A 22,767-nucleotide genomic window follows, 5' to 3' on the forward strand; every position below is an offset into this window, starting at 1 on the left:
CATTTCTGACAGAAGGGTGTTGAGTCTTCAGCTGTATTAGTGGACTCATATATTTCTCTTTGCAGTTTTGAGGTTTTGCCTCACATAGTTTGACACTTTTGTTAGGGGCATACGCATTAAAGATCATTATATCTTTTTGGAGAATTGATCCCCTTATCATTATGTAATGTCCTTCTTTATTCCTGATAACTTTCCTGACTTCGAAGTCTGCTTTGTCTGAAATTAATATAGCTACTCCTGCTTTTTTGTTTAATGTTAGCATGGTATATTTTTATACATCTATTTACTTTTAATCTATATGTGTCTTTTATATTTAAAATGGATTTCTTGTACACAACATATAATTGGGTCATGTTTTTAATCCACTCTGACAATTTCTGTCTTAATTTGTGCATTTAGACCATTGGTACTCAAAGTGATTATAGAGTAATGTCTACCATATTTGTTACTGTTTTCTATTTCTTGCCCTTTTTTTTCCTGTTTTTATCTTCCACTCTTTTTTTCTGCCACTTGTGGTTGTAATTGAGGCTTTTATGTGATTCTATTTTTTTCTCTTTTCTTAGCATATAGATTAAACTTCTTTTTTTACTTTTTTTTTAGTGGTTGCCTTAGAGTTTGCAATATACATTTACAGCTAATCCAAGTCCACTTTCAAGTAACATCATACTACTTCACAGGTACTGTGAACACCTTATAATAATGAAGTTATCCTTATAATAATAAAGTTATCCTAATTCCTTCTTCACATCTTTTATATCATTGCTGTCATTCATTTCACTTATATATAAGTATACATAAACATATATATACATAATTAAATACATTGTTGCTACAATTTTGAACAAACTGTTACATGTTAGATCAATTAAGAATGAGAAAAAATCTAAGTTTTTATTTTACCTTAACTTATTCCTTCTTTGATGCTCTTCCTTACTTTACATAGATCTGAGTTTCTGATCCCTTCTTTCTAAAGAACTTGCTTTTTAATTTTTTTTTTATTGAGGTATAGTTGATTTACAGTGTTGTGCCAATCTCTGCTGTACAGCAAATTGACTCAGTTCTACAGATACGGACATTTCTAAAGAACTTCTCTTGACATTTCTTGCACGGCAGATCTTTTGGCAGCAGATACCCCCAATTTTTGTTTGCCCTGCACTTTTGAAGCATAATTTCACAGGGTGTAGTATCTAAGTTGGTTTTTCTTTTCTCTCAACACTTTAAATATTTCACTCCACTTTCTTCTTGTTTGCATGGTTTCTAAGGAGAAATCAGATGTAATCCTTTCCTTTGTTTCTCTTTAGGTAAGTTTTTCCCCTTTGGCTTCTTTCAAGATCTTTTTTTTAATCACTGATTTTCTGTAGTTTGAAATGATACTCCTATGTGTAGTTTTCTTGGCACTTATTCTACTTGATGTTCTCTGAACTTTCTGGATCTGTAATTTGGTGTCTGACATTAGTTTGGGGGAAATTCTCAGTCATTATTGCTACAAATATTTCTTCTGTTCCTTTCTTTCTTCTCCTGCTAGTATTCTAATTATGCATATATTACACCTTTTGTATCAATAGTTGTTCCACAGTCATTGCATATTCTGTTTTGTTTTTTTTCAGTTGTTTTTCTCTTTGTTTTTCAGTTTTCAGGGTTTCTGTTGATATATCCTCTAGCTCAGAGAGTCTTTCCTCAGCTGTGTCCAGTCTGCTAAGGAGCCCATCAAAGGCATTCTTTATTTCTTTTACATTGTTTTTTATGTCTAGCATTTCTTTTTGGTTCTTTCTCAGGATTTCCATCTCTCTGCTTACATTGCCCATTTGATCTTGCATGCTGTCTACTTTAACCAATGGGCCCTCAGATAGTTGTGTTAAGTTCCTGGTGTTATAGTTTAAGCACCCCTGCCATGTCTGGTTCTGATGTTTGCTCATCTTCAAATTGTGTTTTTTACCTTTTAGTATACCTTGTAATTTTTTTCTTAATAGCTAGACATAATGCACTGGGTAAAAGGAATTGCTGTAACAGTGCTTTATTAACTTGGTCATGAGGTTGGAGGGGGGAGCATATTTTGCTCTATAAGGTTCTTAAGGTGGGAGTTTATATTATTGATTGGAGACTTTACCTCTTTTTAAATGTATTTTTAGAAACAATGTTTTAGGTGAATCTCACAGATTTTGATATGTTGTCCTTTCATTTACACCCACTTCAATATATTTTTTTCATTTCTTTTGAGACTTCTTTCATCCATTGGTTATTCAAAAGTTTATAAACTTGGTTTAGGTTTGAAGTGTATGGGAATTTTTCTGTTAACTTTCTATTATTGATTTCTAATTTTATCCTGTTGTGGTTAGAAAACACACTCTGTATGATTTCATTTCTTTTAAACTTGTTGAGGTTTATTTTTATGGTCCAGGATATGATCTGTCTTTGTGAATGTTCCATGGGCTTTGGAGAAGACTGTAGATTATTTTGTCAGGTGAAATGTTCTATAATGTCAGTTAGATCCTGTTGATTGATGGTGTTTTTTAGTTCTTCTATATCCTTGTTGATCTTCTGTCTAGTTATTCTATCATCATAACTGAAGAAGAATTTACATCAAAAATAAAGAAAGAGCTCCTAGATATTTACCCAATTGATTTGAAAATTTATATTCATGAAAAAATCTGCATGTGAATGTTTATAAGAACTTTATTCACAGTTGCCAAAAGCTGGAATCAACCAAGATATACTTTAATAGATAAATGGATAAGCAAACTGTGGTGCATCCATACAATGGAATATTATTCAGTGTTTAAAAAGAAATGAGCTATCAAGCCACACACACACACACACACACACACACAACCATGGAGGATCCTTAAGCACATATTGCTAAGTAAAAGAAGCCAGTCAGACAAGGATGAATGCTATATGATTCCAATTTTATGACATTTTGAAAATAGTAAAATTATAGAGACAGTAAAATGATCAGTGACAGTGACTGCCAGGGGTCTGTGGGGAGTGGGGGATAGATACATGGATGAGTCACAGCAGATTTTTAGGACTGTAACACTATGCTGTATGATACTGTAGTGGTGAAATATGGAAACATGACATTATGCATCTGTCAAAACTCACAGAACTTTATATCACAAAGAATGCTTACTATATGCAAAATTTCTAAAAAACATTATTTAGACATAAAATAATGCAGACTCTGACAAGAGAATCTAAATGTCTTACAAATACAGGAAACAGTGTCACTAAAGGGGATAGAGGGAAAAGACACTGATATAAATAACTTTGGATATGAGTGGTGTTTATAAGACTGAAGGTGAAAGGAACTATACATAAGCATTTTTGTTGGTAATGTTGTAGTCCATGTTGGTGTGCATTAACAATTCTGATATTACTATATTTGTACAGATCTTCCTCAGTTTGACATGGGGTTGTATCCCAAAAAACCCATTCTATTATAAGTCAAAAATGCATTTAATACCTCTAATCTACCAAACATCATAGCTTAGCCTAGCCTATCTTAAATGTGCTCAGAACACTTATATTAGCCTACAGTTGGGAAAAATTATCTAATACAAAGCTTGTTTTATAATAAAGTGTTGACTATCTCAAGTAATTTATTGACTACTATACTGAAAGTGAAAAACAGAATGGTTATATGGGTAAAGAATGGTTGTAAGTGTATCATTTTTTACTCTCATGATTGCGTGGCTGACTGGGAGCTGCACCTCACTGTTGCTGCCCAGCATTAGGAGAGAATATCATACCGCATATTACTAGCTCTGGAAAAGATCAAAATTCAAAATTTGAAGTATGGTTTCTACTGAATGTATATCACTGTCACACCATCCTGAAGTCAAAAAATCATAAGTCAGAAATCATTCTAAGTCAGAGCCCTTACTGGGATTGAACAATGTAAATGGGTGATGAGTGGTGGGAACCATATTTCTCACTGATACAGTAGGAAATCACATAGTTACAAGCAAGAGGAAGAGGCTAGAATGATCCATGTGGTGTAATGGATCAGAGTTGGAGAAATCAGTATGGATTCATGTTAGGTTTAATATAGATACTCAACAGAGAGGACCTAAAAGGAACAACACCCCAGTAACAACAACCATACCTAATGCTCAGTTCTTGGTTTTGAATACCATTTTCCAATAAACGGAATTTCACCTCAGAGAAATGGCTGATTCTAGGACTGGGGCAAGAAATATACAAAATGACCCTGGAGTATCTTTTAGTGCTTGAAAGTAAGGAAGTGCTCAAAGAAAAAAAAAAAACCATATTATGGATGAATGTCACAGGAACATAGGAGCCAACTGACAAAGCTTCTAATGGCCAAAGATAGAACAGTTTGAGCAACAAAATAAAGTACTATTTGATTATAACCTAAAGTATAAAATAAATATTCAAGAGTCCTTACTGATATCAATAAATAATTGAATAAATTAATAGTGAGGGAGAAGAGACAGATCTCTCTTACAGATGATTTCCAAATAATTTATGTAGGTATTCCACCCTCAAGGAGGGGACACATAACTCCCCACTCCTTGGCATGGGCTGCACACAATAACTTCCTTCCAAAGTGTACAGTATGGAAAGGAGAGAAGAGTAACTTTACTGTGGAGAAATCTCCCAACTACCTCAGCTAGGTAATCAAGATTAGTAACATGCATAAATCATGTTGATTGCATGGACCTTTGCTATGATGTGATGAAAATAACACCTTACTTCTATGGTCTTCCACCCTAAATCCCATTATGAGAAGAATATCAGGCAAACTCAGTAATGGGGCACTCTACAGAATACCTGACCAGTACTCAAAAACTGTCAAGAGAGCGTTAGTGGTATAGTGGTGAGCACAGCTGCCTTCTAAAACTGTCAAAAGCCTTATAGCCAAAGATAGTCTGAGAAATTGTCACAGCCAAGAGGAGACATGAAAACTAAATGTAATATGATAATCTGGATGGGAACCTGGAACAGAAGAAGGACATTAGGAAATATGAATAATGTATAGGGGAAGCTGGGTGCAGGGTATATATGGACTCTCTATACTATTTTAATTTTTCTGTAAATCTAAAACTCTTCTAAAAAATGAACTTTATTTTTTTAAATAAGTTTAGTTCATTTTATAAGCATATTCTATACAACTTTCAAGGAACAGATCCAATCTTACATAAACTGTTCCCGAGAATAGTAGAAATGTAAACGTTTCCTAATTCATGTTATGAAACTAGGATAATCCTGTTATCAAATCCGGAAAAGGATAGTAGAAAAAGGAAAACTGTAGGCTAATGTCATGGTGGACGTAGATAAAAAAAACTTCAAAAATAAAATATTAACACAACAAATCCAGCAATGTATAAAAAATGATACATCAAGACCAAGATAGATTTATTTCAAGAATACAAAGATAGTTCAACATTAGATAACTGATTAACATGAGTCACCTATTAACAGAGTAAACAAGAAAAACCATGTGGTCTTCTCAATGGGTTCATAAAAAAGCATTTATTAAATTCAGCACCCACGTATGAATAACAGCTCTTAGCAATCTGGGATTCGAACAGAGAACTCCCTTAATCTAATCAAGCAAATGTAGTTAATAATTAGATGTTAGACTAATAGTCTTCTCTTTAAAGTTAGGAATAAGACAGAGTCCTACTATAACTACTTTTATTCAGTATTGTGCAAAGTAAAAGAAATTGTATAAGCATTGAAAAGGCCAAAACATAGCTTCATGATTATCTTCTTAGAAATTTATAAGAAATCACTAGTCTTTTAGAACCAGTGGAAGAGTTTATCAAGTTTGTTAGATAAAAAATGAAGATACACCAGTTGTTATCCTATAAACCCAAAATGTTTTTTTTCAAAATGGAGTCATTTGTAAGGTTTATTTCATGTTTATTTCTTGTTTATTTCATAATGTGGAGATGATAACAGCACAATTTTCTGAACTTACCTTGTTTCATAAAAATTGAATTAAGTGCATAAATAAATGATCATGACATTGTATTAGATGGTATACAAAAAAGTCCATACCTGCCCTCCAGAAGTTTACAATTCTTAGGCACCCTGCACAAACAGATGGAGATACATAAATTACAGAAGAAAAATAATAAGCTAAAACATAAATAAACAATAATATACTTATATAGAGTCCCAGTACCTTTCTAAGGGTGGGAAATAAGGATAAATATAGGAGACAGGGAATTTAGAGACAATCAGTAGGATATCCTTGTCCAAACTGGTCAAGGTGAAATATGAAATTCTTTTTCTTAACTCTATGGACACCTCTTAGGGCAGGTGGTATTTTCAGAGCTGTTTACAGGATGAGATCAATGAATGGTGGTTAGAATGAAAGGATCTTCCAGTATGACATTGCTTTGAAAAAACTCTTAGAAAATTTAATTTTACTCCAAGCTTTTTTTATGAAAAATAAGAAACATATACCAAATTCAAAGAATTTTACAGTGAATACCTTTATGTATTCTGACTAAATTCTACAGTTAACCTTTACTATAGTTGCTTTATCACTTATCTGTCATCTGTTCATCCCGATGTTTAAAAAAATCCACTCTGGGTGTTTATCTGAAGAATATGAAATTACAGTATGAAAAGATACATGCATCCTTATGTTCACTGAAGCAGTTATTTATAATAACCAAGACATGGAAACAACCTAAATGCTCATCAATGAATGAATGGATAAGGAAAATGTTTTATTTGTATATATATGTATGAACACAACACAGCCATAAAAAAGAAGGAAATCATGCCATTTGGGACAACATGGTTGGACCTTGAGGGTATTATGCTAAGTGAAATAAGTCAGATGGAGAAAGACAAATACCATATGATTTTACTTATATGTGGAATCTAAATTATGACACAAATGAACTTATTTATGAAACAGAAACAGACTGATGGACATAGAGAACAGACTTGTGGTTGCCAAGAGGGAGGGGGTTGGGGAAGGGATCAGTTGGGAGTTGGGGATTAGCAGATGCAAACTATAATATAGAGAATGGATAAACAACAAGGTCCTACTGTATAGCACAGGGAATTATATTCAATATGTTGTGATAAACCACAGTGGAAAAGAATATGAAAAAGAATGTGTGTGTGTATATATATATATATATATATATGTATATATATGTATATATGTAACTGAATCACTTTGCTGTACAGGAGAAATTAACAACATTGTAAATCAACTATACTTCAATTAAAAAAAAGAGGGGAGGGCTCCATTTCCCATGAATGGGGGTGGGCAAATAAATAAAACAAAAACAAACTCATAGATAAAGACAACAAATTGGTGGTTACCGGAGGGGAAGGGGACTTGAGGGTGGGCAAAATGGGTGAAGGGTGTCAGTTATATGTTGATGGATGATAACTAGATTTATGGTGGTAATCATTTTGAAGTTTACACAAATATTGAATTATAATGTTGCATACCTGAAATTTATATAATGTTATATACCATTTTACCTCAATTTTTTTAAAAATAAAACAGCTAAAAAATAAATAAATAAAAAATAAATAAATAAAACATGCTAAACTAAAAAAAAGACAAAAAGAAAAAACTATGTCAGTATCAAGCTTTGTCAGGATAGACGGCAGTACTGCTGCTGATAGGAGTATAAATTGGTACACTATGGAATATGATTTGTTTTTATGTAGTAATGCTGTACATCTGCTTATTACTATGACTTATAAACCCCACATCTGGTGATATTCCCTAGAACAGTAGCTTGCACTTTTTTGACCATGAGCCGTACTAAAAAATATACTTCACATTGTAATCCAGTACCCTCACACATATGTATGTGTATGGCTCTTTGTATGTGGGTATGTATATATGCATATATAGAGACATATATGTGTTTAGAAGGTACAAGTTTTTGGAAACAATAGTTATCCTAACTACAAGGAAGGCATTCTGATATTTTCTTTTCTGTTTTTTGTATTTGTGTGTGTGTATGCTACTTAAGACTATTTAAGTTGGTGTACTGCTCTATTAATTGGTTTTGACCTGCAAGTTGAAGAACACTGCCTTAGGGAAAGACTTGCACATATATACCAAGAGAAATGTAAAAGAAAGTTAATAGCTGGGTTTTTTGTACTAGCAACAAATGAAAGCAAAAAATGTCCATCAGCAGAAGAATGCACAACTATACCACATTTTATTTATCCAATAGAATATTGTACAGCAGTGAAAATGAATGTCAACATGGAGGAATCCCACAAATACAACATTGAGTGAGAAAAACCAAGTTATATAAGAATATATGCTGCATGATTCCATTTGTGTAAATTTCAAAAACATGCTAAACTGAACAATATATTTCTATAAACCTGTGTGCAAAAGTATTCTTTTAAGTAAACTATGACTGACATATACTCCAACATGGATGAACCTCGAAAACAAAAGAAGCCAATCTCAAAAGGCCACATGTTATATGATTCCGTTTATGTGAAATGTCCAGAATATACAGGTCTATAGAGACAGAAAGTAGATTAGTGGTTGCTCAGGTCTGAGGGTTGGGAGAAAATGTGGACTGCTGATAGGTATGAGATTTTTTGGGGGGGGGGGGGTTTAATATAATATTCTAAAATTGTGGTGATGGTTACACCACTCTGAAATACACTAAAAATAATTTTTTTCACTTTAACAGGTGAGTTGTATAGTATGTGAATTACATCTCAATAAAGGTGTTACAAAAATAAGTAAGGGAATTATTTTTAAATTCAGGAAAATAGTTATCTGAGGAAAAATGGGACTTGAGATCAGGATAAGGCACACAGAGTCTTTGAAGATATAATAGTCTGTTTCTTAACCTAGATTGTAGGTACATAGGTAGGTTTTTTTCATTATTGTCTACATTTTATACATACATTACAAACTGTATTTAATACTTAATAAAAATTTCTTTTTAAGGGAAACAAAATTGTATTTTTCATATTATTTTATACCCATGCCTATTGTGATCAAGTTAACACGGAATATCAAAATTCTGGTATTAATCTAGACTAGGACTTAGTTTTCATCCAAGTATGTCCCATTTTAAAACATTATTCTTTATGTAATTTACAAATATATATATATTTTAGGATTAAAAGGTTACTGTCTCATTATAGTCTCTGTAAGTCACGAAAACTTAAGACTCTGTAAGTCATTTAAAAACTATAGCTTGTCTATTTTTCTTCATCACCATTGCAACCATCCTAACTCACCTCTCATATTCCAACATTCTAACTCGTTTCTTTGCACCTCTTCAGTCAGTTTTCCACATTGCAGCCCAGCGACATCTTTTGAAAACACAAATATTAGTATGTTATTTCTCTGCTTAAAACTTAAGTGGTATCTCATTTTTCTATGGATAAAGACTGAATTCTTTAAGATTAGTTTCCAGGACCTGGGTAAGTTGTCTCTGCTGTCTATTTAGCAGCATCTCCCAGTGTCTTAATTTCGTCTGCTATAACAAAGAACCAGAGACTGGGTGGCTTATAAACAACAGAAATTTATTTCTCACAGTTCTGGAGGCTAGAAGTCTGAGAATAGGGGGCCCAGCATGGTCAGATTCTGATGAGAACCCTCTTCCAGGTTGTACACTACTGAGGATACAGAAAAGCACTCACATAGTGACAGGTGGGGTGCTCTATAGCTCACTTTGGAGTCTCTTCTTTAAGGGCACTAAATCACATTCATGAGGGCTCTACCCTCATGACCTAATTACCTCCCCAAGCCCCCATCTCCTAATACCATCATATTGAGGGTTAGGATTTCAATATATGAATTTGGGAAGGATACAAACATTCACTCCATTCCACCCACCCACCCTCATTATTGTTACTACACACATCAGGTTCTGTCTCTAGCTTCCAAGTCCTTTGTTAATGCCATTTCCCCTGCCTAGAATGTTCTTTCCACTCTAACTGATAACACCTGTTCTTCAGGTAGCAGCTTAGGTTTTCCTTCCTTCTAGAAGCCTTCCCTAACCATCCCTTGCCCTCCCCCAACTAAGACTAAAAGTGCCCTTCCTGTTGTTCCTGTAGCTATTAATATGCTTATAACTTAGTTAATATCTTAATACTTACTGATATTTTCCTATAAATCTGTAAACTCCCCTAGGGCAACACTGTTTCCTTATTGCCCATGGTAGGTACTCAGTCAGTATTTACTGAATGAATGGATTAATTCATTCTGATAACCATACTTTATATATTTTAGAAGGTATTTTTAAATAAGAAATTTATGGTAAATTATCCCACAATTAATCAGCAAATAGGTTCAGGGTCTTTTGTACTTGTTTTTTGGTTTTTCTCCCCTGATAGCTCTCCATTAGATGAGTTTATATGGAAATGAATGACAGTTCAGTCTGTCATTTAAGTTTGTGCACTAGCCAAGTTCACCTGGTTTTTAAATATATTCTTTATTTTTTAAAAAACTACTGTTACATTACCATTTAATATTGAATATTTCTGGCTGTTTATGCATCTTCTCATTTGATATCTTTAAAGAAGACAAAAACTAGAACATTCTTTCAAAGGAAATAAACAAAAATCCTATTATTCTATTTTTAATTTCCTTTTTAATTTCTGAGATTTATTTTGTAAATATAAATTCAGGCAAATATATCTCAAACTTTCATTGAATAAAATGCTGATATTCTAACTATAGTGCTTACAGAAATAATTTATTTTCTGTATCAGATATAGAAATATCTAAACATGAGAGCTAAAAGGCAAGTAATATCTGTCAAAGTTGGCAGTAATTTATATTTACATATAAAAAACTAGAATGTAATATACTATTGTATACATACCTCGAGGGGGTGTTTTGTGTGTAGTGTAAAACTGCCAGTAAAACACATGACATATAACAAGCACTAGTTAAATGTTAGATATTAAGTTTTTCACAAGTCTTCTCAATCTCATTGCCATATCATTAATAGCAAAAGAAAAAAAATCAGGTGTTGCCCCCTTTCTCCCTGCAAAAAAAAGAAAAGTGAAAAAACAGTAGAAAAGGAAGTAGGATTTCTCTAGAAAAAACAAGGTACTGTATGAGGTACTGAAACAGATACATCACAGAACATATACCAAGAATCATTCAACTTGTATTTAGTGTTTCTATTATCAGACTTTCTTTTCTTTATATCTTATATTATCCCCTTTCCGTTTATTTTAGACTGTTATTCCTCAAGTAGTGCTTGATTATATTGAACAGAATCCATAAGTGGTCCCCAATACCTTAGGAATACGGTCTAGCTCTTTATAGTGAATTTATGACTTCCAGTGTCTAATCACAATATACTTTCTAAGAGAAAAAGGTCCAGGTACTTACTAAGTATCCATTAAGTACTGTACATTATGTATCCACTGTACTATACATTATATGTCAAGGATTATATTAATGCCTACACAACTCAGATTTTGAAAACTACATTAAAGAGACTCAGTAACTAACGCAAGTTTACACTGATAATAAATAGTAGTACCAAAATTCAAGCATAGTTTATCACAGTAGTTCTCAAGCTTTGCCATGGAACAAAATCAACTAGAGAGCTTAGTAAGATACTAAGTGCTAGATCTCACCCCATAGTTTTTGATTCAGTAGGTCAGTCACAGTGAGGAAAGGAGCAGGGCACTGTGGAACGTTTTACCTTTCTAACAATTTACCAAATGATGCATATGTTGCTGGCACAGAGACCACACATTGCGAACTATTAATATTTCAGACTGCAACATCTTCCCACTGGTACTTCTTATCTCACATTACTCCTCTGAGTACAGTGTGCTCTCACTAGATGAAGGACTTAATATACCCAAAAAGTACTTGGTGCTTTTTTTTGTCTCTGTGCTTTTATCTTGTTTTTCCCCTCCACTTAAAACTATCCTCTTTTTCTTGCCCTTCCCCCACTTTCCTACCTGTTGAAATATGTTCCTTTATAAAATCACTCAAGAGCTATCTCTTGCATAAAGACATACTTCATACCCTCCCATAGAAATGTATTGCTTTTATTTTGAACTCATTGTATTCTAGGATAATTTGTGTCGTCACCTACTATCTTGTAGTTGTTTATATGCTTTTGTGATCTGTATTAATATTTGTAAACTCCTTAAGGAATTGGATTGCATTTATCCCATAATACTTACTGCAGGTCGTTTAATAAGTTTTGGAATATGCTAAGAATATGGTGCTTATGTTTTTGAAAATTATTAAGTAAAATAGTGTTTGTAAAAATACTTCATTAACCAAAAAGGTTTATATAAATGAAAAGTACTTTCTTCTTACAATAACTCTGGACGTTCTAGAAATGAAAAACCACATCGCAAAATTAATTTTTAAACATTCAGAGAGAACAGGGAACTAACAAAGAATTTTTGGTAAGTCTGATCTCATATTTTTGGCAAAATAAAAGGCCAACGAGATTGAGGGGGAATAAACATATAATTTCTCATGGCTATATACTAAGGCTTTTAATTATATCACACATACACACGTAACACACATACAGAAATAGTGGTCTAGGTATTATAATTATTAGGTACATACAGTACTGATAGAAGTTTATACCCATGGCTTTATTAACACTGCTATTTGGGTATCAACCTAGTGCAGATGAAGTATTATTGGAGACATAACAGGCCTGGGCTTGATGACCAAAAAGTTGGAATTAAAAGTCTTGACTGAATTTTAATTTGTCACTAACCTTGTGCTGGAGGGAGTTAATAAAACTTGGAACATTCTTGGAAACATCCTTGGAAAATAGTTATATTCTTGGAAAATATATTCCACGTTTTGTAACACTTGATAAATTAAAAATGTAGATAGACCCAACATCATTCTAAGTAAAGGTAAATTTATGGCCACTATACTTAGAAAAAGAAATGACATAAGCACAGTTAGAATGAACTTGCTTCATAAAATCACAAAGATCCCAGAGGCATGTATCAATCTGTACCTAAAAGACATAACCTCAAAAAAAGACCTTAATAGGGCTTCCCTGGTGGCGCAGTGGTTGCGCGTCCGCCTGCCAATGCAGGGGAACCGGGTTCGCGCCCCAGTCTGGGAGGATCCCACATGCCGCGGAGCGGCTGGGCCCGTGAGCCATGGCCGCTGAGCCTGCGCGTCCGGAGCCTGTGCTCCGCAACGGGAGAGGCCACAACAGAGGAAGGCCCGCATACCACAAAAAAAAAAAAAAAAAAAAAAAAAATAGACCTTAATGAAACAGAGATGAATGGTTTACCTGAAAAAAAGTTCAAAATAATGGTCATAAACGTGCTCACTAACGTCAGGAGAACCATGCATGTACAAAGTAAGAATTTCAACAAAGAGAGAATATAAGAAAGTGCCATACAGAAGTCACAAACCTGAAGAATACAATAACTGAAAATTCCAGTACAGAGGTTCAACAGCACTAGATAATGCAGAAGCAGGTATTGAGGAACTTGAAGACACGGCAATGGAACTCCTCCAGAAAGAGGAACAGAAAGAAAAAGAGTGAAGAGAGCTTACAGGACTTACAGGACAACATCAAGCAGAATAATATTAACATTTCTAAGAATCCCAGAGAGAAAAGAGGAAGGGACAGAAACCTATTTAAAGGAATAATTAATGGCTGAAAATGTCCCTAACCTGGGAAACAGATATCCAGATCCAGAAAACCCAGAGAATTTCAGTAAACATGAATCCAAAGAGACCCACCCACACAAAGACATAATTGCAATTACATTGTCAAAAATTATAAAGACAAGGAGGGAATCTTAAAAGCAAGAAAGAAAAACAACTTTTTATATATAAGGAAACTTCCATAATACCTTCAGTAGATTCTTTAGCAGAAACTTTGCAGGCCAGAAGGGAGTGACATGATGTATTTAAAGTGGTGAAGTGAAAAAATTGTCTGTCAAGAATACTTTACCCAAGAAAGTTGTCCTTCAGGGTTAAAGGAAAGGTGAAGAATTTCCAGTCACGCAAAAGCTAAAAGAGTTCAGCACCACTAGCTTGGCCTTACAAGAAGAGTTAAAGGGACTTCTTTAAGCTGAAATGAAAGAGTGCTAACAGGAAAGCATATGAAAATGTAAACCTCACTGGTAAAGGTAAATACATAGTTCAATTTAGAATAATCTACTCTTGTAATGGCGGTGGATTGACCACTTATCTAGTGTGAAGGGTTAAAGTAGTAAAAGTAACTATAACTACAATAATTTGTTTAGTGAATACTCAAAAAGATACAGATTGCAATATCAAAAGCATTAAACATAGTGGGAAGAGTAAAAATGTAGAGCTTTAGAATGTGTTTGAACTTAAGTTGTTATCAGCTTAAAATAGACATAAATCAAAGTTGTTATCAGCTTAAAATAGACTTATAAATAAAAGATGTTTTACATAAGCTTAATGGTAACCACATAGCAAAAACCTATGGTAGATACACAAAAGATAAACAAAAAGGACTCTAAGCATACTACTACCAAAAATATCATCAAATCACAAAGGAAGGGAGCAAGAGAAGAAGAAAGTAATGAAGGAATTATGAAACAGCAAGAAAATAGTTAACAAAATGGCAATAAGTCCATACTTATCAATAATTACTTTAAATGTAAATGAATAAATTTTCCAATCAAAATATACAGTAGCTGAATGAATTTTTTTTAAAAAAGCACCCCACTATATGTTGCCTAACTTCTCACATAAGGATACATACACATTGAAAGTAAAAGGATGGAAAAAGATATTCCATGCAAAGAAAAAACAAAAGAAAGCTGGGAGAGCTATAATTGTATGAGACAAAATAAACTTAAGCAAAAGACTGTGTAAGAGACAAAGAAGGTCACTGTATAATAATAAAGGGATCAATCCAATCAGAGGATATAACTTTTGTAAATATTTACGCACCCAACATAGGAGCACCTATGAATATAAAGTATATAAAGCAAGTATTAACATATCTTAAGGGAGAAATAGACAGCAAATACAATAATTGGAGATTTCAATACTCTGCTTTCATCAATGGATAGATCATCCAGACAGAAAATCAATAAGGAAACATTGGACTTAAATGACACTTTAGATCAGATGGAAAGCAAGAGAATACTCATTCTTCTCAAACGCACATAGAATATTCTCCAGAATAGATCACATGTTAAGCCACAATACAAATCTTGAAATTTAAGAAGATTAAAATCATATCAGTCATCTTTTCTGACTACAATAGTATGAAACTAGAAATCAATTACAAGAAGAAAATTGGGAACTCCACAAATATATGGAGATTCAACAACATGCTACTAAACAACCAGTGGGTCAAAGGAGAAATCAAAAAATATCTTGAGACACATGAAAATGGAAATACAACATACCAAAACTTATAAGATGCAGCAAAAGCAGTTCTAAGAGGGAAGTTCAGAGCAATCAATCCCTACATTAAGAAAGAAGAAAGAGCTTAAAGAAACAACCTAACGTTACGCTCCAAAGAATTTTTAAAAAATAGAACTAAGCCTGTAGTGGAAGGAAGGAAATAACAAAAGACCAGAATAAAAAAAAAATAAATAAAAATGAAATAGGGACTTCCCTGGTGGCACAGTGGTTAAGAATCTGCCTGCCAATGCAGGGGACACAGGTATGATCCCTGGTCCAGGAGGATCCCACACCCTGTGGAGCAAGTAAGCCTGTGCACCACAACTACTGAGCCTGTACCCTAGAGCCCGCGAGCCACAACTGCTGAGCCCACTCACCACAACTACGGAGTCCATGTGCCTAGGGCCCGTGCTCTGCAACAAGAGAAGCCACTGCAATGAGAAGTCCGCACACCGCAACGAAGAGTAGCCCCTGCTCACCACAACTACAGAAAGCCCGTGCACAGCAACGAAGACCCAATACAGCCAAAAATAAATAAATGTATTATTTTTTCTTAAATGACATAGAGACTAAAAAGACAATAGAGGGCTTCCCTGGTGGCGCTGTGGTTGAGAGTCCGCCTGCCGATGCAGGGGACACGGGTTCGTGCCCCGGTCCGGGAAGATCCCACATGCCACAGAGCGGCTGGGCCCGTGAGCCATGGCCACTGAGCCTGCGCGTCCGGAGCCTGCGCTCCGCAATGGGAGAGGCCACAGCGGTGAGAGGCCCGCGTACCGCAGGAAAAAAAAAAAAAAAAAAAAAGACAATAGAAATGATCAATGAAATGAAGACCTGGTTCTTTGAAAAGATAAACAAGATAAGCTTTTAGCTAGACTCATCAAGAAAAAAGAGGACTTAAATAAATAAAATTAGAAATGAAAGAGGAGACATTACAACTGATACCACAAATATACAAAGAATCTACTGTGTACAAAGAGACTGCTATGTACAATTACACACCAACAAACTGGACAGCCAAGAAGATATGGAAAAATTCCCAACATCCACAAATCAGTGAGTATGATAGACCACAGTAACAAAATGATGGATAAAAATCATATGATCATCTCCATAGATGCAGAAAAAAATTTGAGAAAATTGAACATCCATTCGTGATGAGAATTCTCAGCAAAGTGGGTATAGAGGGAACATACCTCTATGTAATAAAGGCCGTATGTGACAAGCCCACAACTAACATACTCAATGGTGAAAAACTGAAAACTTTTCCTCTAAGATCAGGAACAAGACATGGACAGCCACTCTTGCCACTTTTATCCAAGATAGTAATGGAAGTCCTAGCCAGAGCAATTAGAGAAGGAAAAGAAATAAGTTACCCAAATCAGAAAGGAAGAAGTAAAATGTCTCTCTTTGCAGATGACATGATATTACATATAGTATACTCTACGGACTTCACCAAAACAAAACAAAACAAAAAAAAAAATGTTAAAACTAATAAAAAAATTTAGTAAAATTTCAGAGTACAAAATCTATATAAAACTCAGCTACATTTCTATGCACTAATAACAAATTATCAGGAAGAGAAATTAAGAATACAATCCCATTTACAATTGCATCAAAAAGAATAAAATACCTAGGAATAAATTTAACTAAGAAATTGAAAGACCTGTGTACTGAAAACTATAAAACATTGATGAAAGAAATTGAAGAATTCATAGAGAAATGTATATATCATTCAAACATAAAGTCAAAAAGGCAACATAGTCCTTAAATGAAACAGTGGACTTAAGATGTTTATACAGATCATTTCATTCAAATGCAGCAGACTACATATTCTTCTTAAATGCACATGGAACATTTTCAAAAATATACCATATGTTGGAACACAAAAGAAGTCACAATGAATTTAAATATTGAAATCATATCAGGCATCTTTTCCACCGCCGTGGCATGATCAACTATCAATACAAGAAGAAAGCTGGAAAAATCACATATATGTGGAGACTAAACAACATGCTACTGAACAACTATTGGGTCAATGAAGAAATAAAAAGGAGAAATCAAAAAATACCTGAACACAAATAAAATGAAAATGCAACATATCAAAATCTATGGGATGTAGCAAAAGCAGTACTTAGAGGAATGTTTATAGCAATAAGGCCTACCTTAAGAAACAAGAAATATCTCAAATAAACAGTCTAACATTACACCTAAAGGAACTAGGGGGGAAAAAGAACAAAGTCTAAAATCAATATAAGGAAGAAAATAAAAATCAGAGCAGAAATAAATGAAATAGAGACTAAAAAAGGCAATGGAAAAAAAGTCAATGAAACTGGTTCTTTAAAGAGATAAATGAAATTGACAAACCTTTAGCTAGACTCACTAAGAAAAAAGAGAAGGTGTAGATAAATAAAATCAGAAACAAGGAAAAATTACAGCCACTATCACAGAAATACAAAGGATCATAAGAGAATACTGTGAACAGCTATGCATCAACAAATTGGACAACCTAGAAGAACTGGATCAATTCTTAGAATCACACATTCTTCCAAGACTGAATCCACATGAAATAGAAAATCTGAATAGATCAATCACTAGTAGGGAGATGGAAACAGTAATCAAAAACCTCCTAAGAAACACATCCAGGACCAGACAACTTAATTGCTGAATTCTACCAAACATTTAAAGACAATACCAATTCTTCTCAAAAGCTTCCAAAAACTAGAAGAGAAGGGAACACTTCATAACTCTTTTTATGAGGCCAACATTACCCTAATACCAAAACCAGACAAGAACAACACACAAAAAAGAAAATTACAGGCCAGTATGTCTGACAAACATAGATGTAAAAATTCTCAACAAAACATTAGCAAACTGAATACAGCAATACACTAAAAGGATCATACACCATGATCAAATGGGCTTTATTCCAGGGATGTAAGGATGGTTCAGTATCCACAAATCAATCAACATGATACAACACATTAACAAAAATGAAGGACAAAAATCATGATTATATCAATATATGCCCAAGAAACAGTATATGACAAGAGTCAACACCCATTTATGATTATAAAAGAAAAAAACTCAATAAAATGAAGGAGCATACATCAACATAATAAAAGCCATATGTGACAAACCCACAGCTAACATACTGAATGGTGAAAAACTGAAAATTTTTTCTCTAAGATTTGGAACAAGAGAAGGATACCCACTCTTGCCACCTTGCCACTCTTACTCAACATAATACTGAAGTCCTAACTAGAGCAATTAGGTAAGAAAAAGAAACCCAGATTGGAAAGGAAGAAGTAAAACTGTCACTATTTGTGGGTAACATGATTTTATGTATAGAAAACCCTAAAGATTCCACAGAAAAACTATTAGAAATAATAAATTAATGCAGTAAAGTTGTAGGATACAAAATCAGCATACAGAAATTTGTTGCATTTCTGTACACTAAGAATGAACTAGCATAAAGAGAAATTAAGGAAACATTTCCTTTTACAATCACAACAAAAAGAATAAAATACTTAGTAGTAAATTAATCCAAAGAAGTGAAAACTATAAGACATTGTTGAAAGAAATTGAATAAGACACAAAGAAATGGAAAGATAGTCCATGCTCATGTTAAAAAAATTAACATTGTTAAAATATCCACATTACCTGAAGCAACCTACGGATTCAGTGAAATCCCCATCAAAATACCAATGACATTTTTGATAGAAATAGAACAAAAAAATCCTACAATTTGTATAGAACTGCAGAAGACCTGGATAGCCAAAGCAATCTTGAGGAAAAATGATCAAAGCGGAGGTATTATGCTCCCTGATTTCAAATTATACTACAAAACTATAATAATCAAAACCACATGGTATTGGCAGAAAAACAGACATAAATCAATGGAACACAATTGAGAGCCCAGAAATAAACCCATACATTTATGGACAATTAATTTACAACAAAGGAGCAAAGAACATACAATGGAGAAAGGACAGTTTCTTCAATACATTGTGTTGGGAAAACTGGATAGCACATGCAGAAGAATGAAACTAGACCCTGTCTTACACCATACACAAAAATTAACTCAAAATGGATTAAAGACTTGAATGTAAAACCAGAAACCATAGAACTCCTAGAAGAAAATGTAGGCAGTATACTTTTCACATCAGTCTTAGCAGTCTCTTTCTGGATATGTATCCTCAGGCAAAGGAGAAAAAGCAAAATTAAACAAATCAAACTAAAAAATTCTACACAGCAAAAGAAACCATCAACAAAATGAAAAGAAGCCCTACCAAATGGCAGAAGATATTTGCAAATCATGTATCCATAAGTGGTTAATATTCAATATTTATAAACAACAATTTTTTTTAATTAAAAAATGGGCAGAGGATCTGAATTTTTCAGACATTTTTCCAAAGAACACATACAGATGGCCAACAGGCACATCAGAAGATGTTTAACATCACTAATTCAGGAAATGCAACTCAAAACCACAATGAGATATCACCTCACACCCATTAGAATGGCTGTTATTGAAAACAATAACAAGTGTTGGAGAGGATATGCAGAAAAGGGAACCCTCATACACTGTTGGTGTCAGTGTAAGTTAGTGCAGCCACTGTGGAAGACAGTATGGAGGTTCCTAAATACATTAAAAATAGAACTGTCATATAATCCAGCAATTCGACCTTTGGGTATTTATCCAAAGCAAACAGAATCCCTATCTCAAAAAGATATCTACACCTCCATCTTTACTGCAGCATTGTTTACAATAGCCAGGACATGGAAACAAACTAAGTATCCACTGATGGATAAATGGATAAAGGAAATGAGGTATATATATATATGCTATAGAACGTTATTCAGTCATAAAAATAAGAAAATCTTGCTACTTGTGACAACATGAATGGACTTTGAGTCCATTGTGCTAAGTGAAATAGGTCAGAGAAAGACAAATACTATATGATCTCACTTACATATGCAATCTAAAAATAATCAACTCATAGATACAGAGAACAGATTGGTGGTTGCCAGAGGCAGGGGTTGGTGAGTGGGTAAAATGCATGAAGGTGGTTGAAAGGCACAAATTTCCACATATAAATCCTGGGGATGTAATATACAGCATGTTGATTATAGTTAATAATATTGTATTGTATAGTTCAAAGTTTCTAAGAGTAGATTGTAAGAGTTCTCATCACAAGAAAAAAATTGTACTATGTGTGATGATGGATATTAACTTATTGTGATAATCATTTCACAAAATATACGCATATCAAGTCATTATGTTGTATACCTAAAACTAATACAATGTTATTTGTCAACTATATCTCAATTAAAAAGAAAAGCGTATGGAAAGTTTTAACTAGCTATGAACACTTTGTGAATAGGACAAGAAAAAATAAAATAAAAGACAACTTTAGGTTATTTCAAAGAGTTAAAAGTAATTAAAGAAGAAAATCAGAAGTTTTAGGAAAAGATTCTTCTGTGACTTACAATCTAAGTTGTGAAATTTTAGAAATAGACTAATCTAATCTAGTCCTTTTGTTTTCAAATGATGGAAATGATATCATTACCAGGTCAAAGTAACACAGCCAATTTTTGGAAGAGCATGACTTGAACTCTCATGAAATCTAGGCCTTCAACTCTTTATTCCAGTTTTCCATGCTTTTCCACTGTTTGTGTTTCTTATCTAACCACTTGGTTTAAAAGTGGCCTGAAAATTTGCAGTGGACTCTGAAAGACCTTTCTACTTTAAATTGACACTGTTTATCAGTGAATCAGTTAACAGCTGAGCTCTCTAAACTCTCCCCACTGCTATTAATTTGAGAGACCTGTCTTACTTTAAAACTTATAGACTTCTTGAGAAGCAAGAGTTTAAACATCTCACTCAACTCATGAATGCCTTATATGTTAGACTTTTGAACATAGATATTACTATACTAGTCATTTTTAATATGCTATCTCATTGAATTCTTGGAACTGTAAGAGATATGAAAAAGTTGAAGTTAGAGGAAGAAGATAATTTGGCCAGTATTTCTTTAAAGTGGCTAATTTTTTCTGATTTCATGTTCAGTGCATTTTTCAAATCCCCTGCACTAACCATTATTATAAAAACCTCAGCCAGAGTGAGTGCCCAATTTATATAAAAATTGGTGAGTCTTTAGCTATAACAACTTTATTCCTAAAACAGTTGTTCACATATAAAGTACAATGATTGATCTTTGTTGTTGAATGTATTTAAACCAACTATCATTCTAATTTTGTATTCATCAGGTTTCTCTTTCCTTCCAGGCCTGTATGTGGAATCAGAGGGAAAACTCTCATAATTAACTTGCCAGGTAGCAAGAAAGGATCTCAGGTAAGCTATCTTGAGATTTATATGGTTTAGTGTAAGAAATTTTGGCTACTGTGAGAGCCAAACAAAAAGTTGGAGCACTCCACGAGACTACCCTCACTTCTGACACCAATTGCAGTTCAATGCCTTCCCAAAACCACCCTCAGTTTCAGTAATTCACAAGATGGATTCAGAGAACTCATTGAAAGGTGGTATACTCATGGTTATGGTTTATTACAGGGAAAGGATACAGATTAAAATCAACCAAGGGAAGGAGTGCATAAGACAGAATAAAGGAGAGGTACCAAATGGAGAGCTTCTAATATCTTCTCCCTATGGAATCATGAACACATTGCTCTCCGGGCATCAGTGTGTAACAACACAGGGATTGTTGCTTATCAGGGAAGCTCTAAGCTCTTAGCATCTGGAGTTTTTATTGAGGCACATCATATACTGCCCATATACCTGTAGTCTCCAACACTTTCCAAAGGCAAAATTGATACCACATTTCCCAAAGCCCCCATCATAAATCACACTGTTAGACTGTCTGGTGGCCAGAGTTTCCAGACAAAGACACTCCTCCTTTCATTTCCCAGTAACTGAGGGCAAAGACCAGACTCTCTTTGGGTAAGGCTAATTCTTTATTACACAAACTACTCCCTGGCCTCTGGCCAAGGCTTTCTTACAACAAAACAATCATATTTGTATGGCTGGCCATCTATATTTAATATAGCATGTATATTATAGACACAACATCAGTAGCAGTGTGAATATGCCTAAGATTTGGAGGAGCCAGAGTGGGATAGGAATAGATTTAGAGAAACAGGTAATTCATCCTCTAAAGCCATTATACAAATTTTCATATTTTTGTACTCATTTACTAATTTTCCATCTTGATCTACTATTATTTGTACCCTATGATACATTCTCACAGAGCTATTTACCATAGAAATTAGCTCTCTTGCTCAGGCCAATCATTTCCCATTGGTATTGCTTATTGAGGAGGCTTTAATTCAAATTCCCAGTATATATGACCATCAATATCAGCATTATAATCTTATTAATAACAATGGCTGTATTATAA

The 22,767-nt window shown here is 33.9% G+C and overlaps 1 protein-coding gene across 14 annotated transcripts in view; it reads left to right on the top strand.

The window, feature by feature from the left end:
• The window catches only part of GPHN (gephyrin), a 651,195-nt gene that overhangs the window by 352,731 nt on the left and 275,697 nt on the right, over positions 1 to 22,767 (top strand). For all 14 annotated transcript variants that reach the window (XM_055088534.1, XM_055088535.1, XM_055088537.1 and 11 more), the window contains one exon: positions 21,641 to 21,707. In XM_055088534.1, the coding sequence (XP_054944509.1) occupies positions 21,641 to 21,707 (67 nt within the window). The remainder of the gene's footprint in view (positions 1 to 21,640; positions 21,708 to 22,767) is intronic.

The sequence above is a fragment of the Physeter macrocephalus genome, chromosome 11 (genome assembly GCF_002837175.3).
Source record: "Physeter macrocephalus isolate SW-GA chromosome 11, ASM283717v5, whole genome shotgun sequence".
NCBI classification, from domain to species: Eukaryota; Metazoa; Chordata; class Mammalia; order Artiodactyla; family Physeteridae; genus Physeter; species Physeter macrocephalus.